The 3,500-nt window shown below is 59.8% G+C and overlaps 1 protein-coding gene across 4 annotated transcripts in view; it reads right to left on the bottom strand.

The window, feature by feature from the left end:
- RUNX1 (runt related transcription factor 1) overlaps positions 1-3,500 on the bottom strand; it is a 180,171-nt gene that overhangs the window by 77,692 nt on the left and 98,979 nt on the right. For 3 of the 4 annotated variants that reach the window (XM_026077618.1, XM_026077619.1, XM_026077621.1), the window contains exon 3: positions 616-869. In XM_026077618.1, coding sequence (XP_025933403.1) covers positions 616-869 — 254 coding nt within the window. Of the gene's footprint in view, positions 1-615; positions 2,495-3,500 lie in introns of those variants that run through there. The other variant, XM_026077620.1, reaches the window with a different exon arrangement.

The raw sequence follows: 3,500 nt of genomic DNA, 5'->3' as shown, positions 1-3,500 counted from the left end.
CACTTTTACTTCGGCTGTTTAAGCACACGTTTAGCGAGCGGGCTGCTGAAAACAAACCGCCTGTCAGCCCTCAAGGCGGGCCCTCAAAGAGTCAAAACAGGCAAGAGGTGCTTAAGGTAGGCCCCGAGATTTAAAATAAATAATAATAATAAAAAAAAAAGAGATAGAGAAAGGTCTGTTTTTCCCCTAAGAGCCTCTGCCAGCCTGGCGGAGGGCAAGGCCCGCTCTTCCGAGCAAGGGCCGCGCGGTCCCGCCGTGCCCTCGCCGGCGACGCCGGCACCGGCGCCGGGAGGCAGCACCGGGCGGCATCGCCCCCGCGGTGCCGCCACCGCCGGGGGGCCCGGGGACCGCATCCGTCCCGACACAGGCTGTGCCGGCATCCCGTCCCCGGGGCGGCCAAACTCGGCGGGTTTTGTCTTTTCTTTCGCCTTCCTCAGCAGCGCCGCCGCTCACTCCCGGAGCTATGAATGAGCCGAGGCGAGCGGCGGCAGCTGGAGCCCGGTGCCGGCGCCGGCGGGGACGGGCGGCGCGGCCCCCGGGCAGCGGCCCCTGTCCCCATCCCTGTTCCTGTCCCTATCCCTGCCCCTGCCCTCGTCCCCGCGCCCGCAGACGTACCTTGAAGGCAATGGGCAGCGTCTTGTTGCAGCGCCAGTGCGAGGGCAGCACGGAGCACAGGAAGTTGGGGCTGTCGGTGCGCACCAGCTCCCCGGGGTGGTCGGCCAGGACCTCCACCATGCTGCGGTCGGCGCTGCGCAGCTTCCCCGCCAGGGCGCCGCTGTGCTCGGGGCCGGGCAGCGGCAGCGTCTCGGTCATCTTCCCCGGGCTCAGCGCGGTGGAGGGCGGTGTGAAGCGGCGGCTGGTGCTGGTATCTACGGGGATACGCATCACAACAAGCCTTTTGAGTGAAAGACCTCCACAGAGTTTTTACAGAGCAGCGAAACGAGCGTAACTCTTCAGCGGTCTGCTCTCTGGGGACCAACATAAACGGATACAGGCTGAGGACCCGGGGGAAACTCGTTTCTACGCCAGTCCCCAAAGTTAATTTTTTGCTGAACGCGGCTGAGATAGCGAGCACGCTGAGACTTAACTCTTGGCTTCCCGGTGCTGCGGAATAGATCACGTTAATCCAATAATCGAAACAGTCTTCCGTGCGAGGTTTTACCGCGGCGCCTCTGCATCTAGTCTTTGGCGGCTACCAAAGTTACCACAGGGAAAGATCTTTTCAAACTCTCGAGCACCGAGGACAATTTTATGCAAGTCAAATATACGGCGCGCTCAGAAACACATGCAAAACCCGGGATTCCCAGAGAGTCAGTTTCCTATCAGTTTCTTCCAGATGATTTCTCTAAAGTCCCCAAAAGAAAACAAAATGCATCAGCGTCTTCCATAGGCAAAAATCGCTCTTAAAGATGGTGAAATTCGGGTTCAGTCTTCCGAGAATGCGATACGTGGACTAGATTTTCTGATCAAAGGCCAGCTGGCTATAACTATATATACATTCATACACACACACACACACACACATGCACACAGATATATACTGTACTTCATAAAATATTTACAATATAATCTATAGAGAATTTAAACACAACAGGAATCCATTAATGTTCTCCGCAAGATTTTTTTAAGCAGCCTTGAAAATCAGCTTCAGTAGTTTGGTGTGCGTTGCGCTAAGAGTACTCAAGTCATGACCTTTCAATAATTCTTGCATACACACACACACAAAAAAGCTCAGTGCATGGCATTCAAGCTTTAAATATCTGTCTTTGTACTTGTCTTTGGTATAACGTCTTTCGTAAATTTAAAGAAAGGTCGCAGCCGATCACAAGCTCTGAGGCTAAAAGGTCCACGTCTGAGAACTTGGGTTTTGGGATGTTGGTTAAATTGTGGGTTCTCTCTGTGGTTTTGTGTGTGCAACAGCGCTCTCTCTCTCTCACTCACGTTCTCCTCAGCAGTCAAACCAACAGTCTGCAACAACTTCGTAAGTCATTGCCAATTTTTTTTTTTCAGTATCTGAGGCAGTCTTCCTCTAAATCGGCCACAGGAACCGGCTGCTTAACAATATTTTAACCACAGCAGGTGGAAGGCTGCTTTCGGAAACATGGCTTTTCTTTTTGTCGCCTCAGGTCAACGGGATCGATACAGAAAGCCGGCAAGGAAAGCCCACGCGCGCGCGCACACACACAGAGAAAATCAAAACCAACCAACCAACAACGACCAAAAAAAAAAAAAAAAAGGTTTTAAAAAAGACTAGTTTTGAACGACTGAAAGCTTTCCTTCCGAAGAAAAAAGTGGGGGCAGCTGCTAGCCTGCTAGCTAAAGACCGAAAGCAATTAGGAAGAAAAAAAAAAGAAAAGAAAAAAGTTCCCAGCCGGGGTTAGAAGTTAAAGTCTCCAGCCCAGACGATCGCCTGAGAAAAAGCACATTTCCACAGCAAAGAGGTCTTGCGTCTTCACGTGAGCGCGGAGTGCTTCCTTGGCGGCCGCCCACGGCCCGGCGCTGCGCTGCGGATGCCCGCCGCTCCGCTCCGCGCTGCGCTCCGCTTCGCACCGCACCGCACCGCACCGCACCCCCGGCGCGCCCGGCTCCGCGCGGCCGCCGGCGCCGTGAGTGGGGAGTGCCCGGGCAGGCGGCCGCGCTCGCAGCGAGAGCGCGGAGGAATGTCATTGCCTCGGCTCCTTTGCATACGGGGAGGGCGCGGGCCAATCAGAGCCCGCGCCGGGAGCGGCCCGGGCGCGGCCGCGGGCCGGGGCCTCCTGGAATTGGCCCCGCCGCCGCCGCCGCCGCTACTGTGCGGAGCGGGCAGCCGCTGTCAGCGGGATGCCGCGGCCGCCGCAGCGCGCACGCACGCACTCACACGCCCCCGCATGTGCCGCTGCTCTCAGACCCCGCCGCCAAGCCGCTGGCCATGTGCGTGCTGCACCCGGGTCCCCGCTTGCGGTTCGCCGCGGCGGGCCGAGAGGGGGGGGGGATACTACAGCAGCGGAAGCGGCGCGGAGGAGGGAGCGCTCCCGGCAAACACCGCCTGCCTCCCCCGCGCCGCCGCCCGAGGCGCGGCCAGCCTGCCGCAGCGCTCCGCGGCAAGTTTCGTCTGCGCTTTACTCGCAGTCCGCCCCCCCCCGCCGCCGCCGCGCAGCGGGRCCTCCCGGCCCCTCGCCCCGCTGGGCGGGATGGCTTTAGGGCCGGTAACCGCTCGAGCTGCCACGGCCGAAGCGGGCACCAGTCCGGGGGCGCTGCGGCCCGCAGCGAGCCCTTCGCCGCCCGCCATGTCGCGGCGCCGCCGGGCAGCCCCGCGGCTCCCTCCGCGCTGCCTGCGCCCCTCAGGGTCGGCCGTTACCCTCCGGGCTCGGCGGCTTCTCTTTTTTTTCCCAAATGTGCGGGTTTTGGGGGGTTGGTGGCGAACGGTACGGGTCCCCGTGCATCCAAACGCGGACGACGCTGCGGTGGGGTCTCCTCCGCGCAACTCGGCGCCCTCAGCCAGCCCCGAACCCGCGGCCCCG

The sequence above is a fragment of the Apteryx rowi genome, unplaced genomic scaffold, assembly GCF_003343035.1.
Source record: "Apteryx rowi isolate R43461 unplaced genomic scaffold, aptRow1 scaffold_46, whole genome shotgun sequence".
Lineage (NCBI taxonomy): Eukaryota > Metazoa > Chordata > Aves > Apterygiformes > Apterygidae > Apteryx > Apteryx rowi.
Note: the sequence above shows the minus strand (reverse complement) of the source record. Positions and strands in the feature narration are given on the sequence as shown.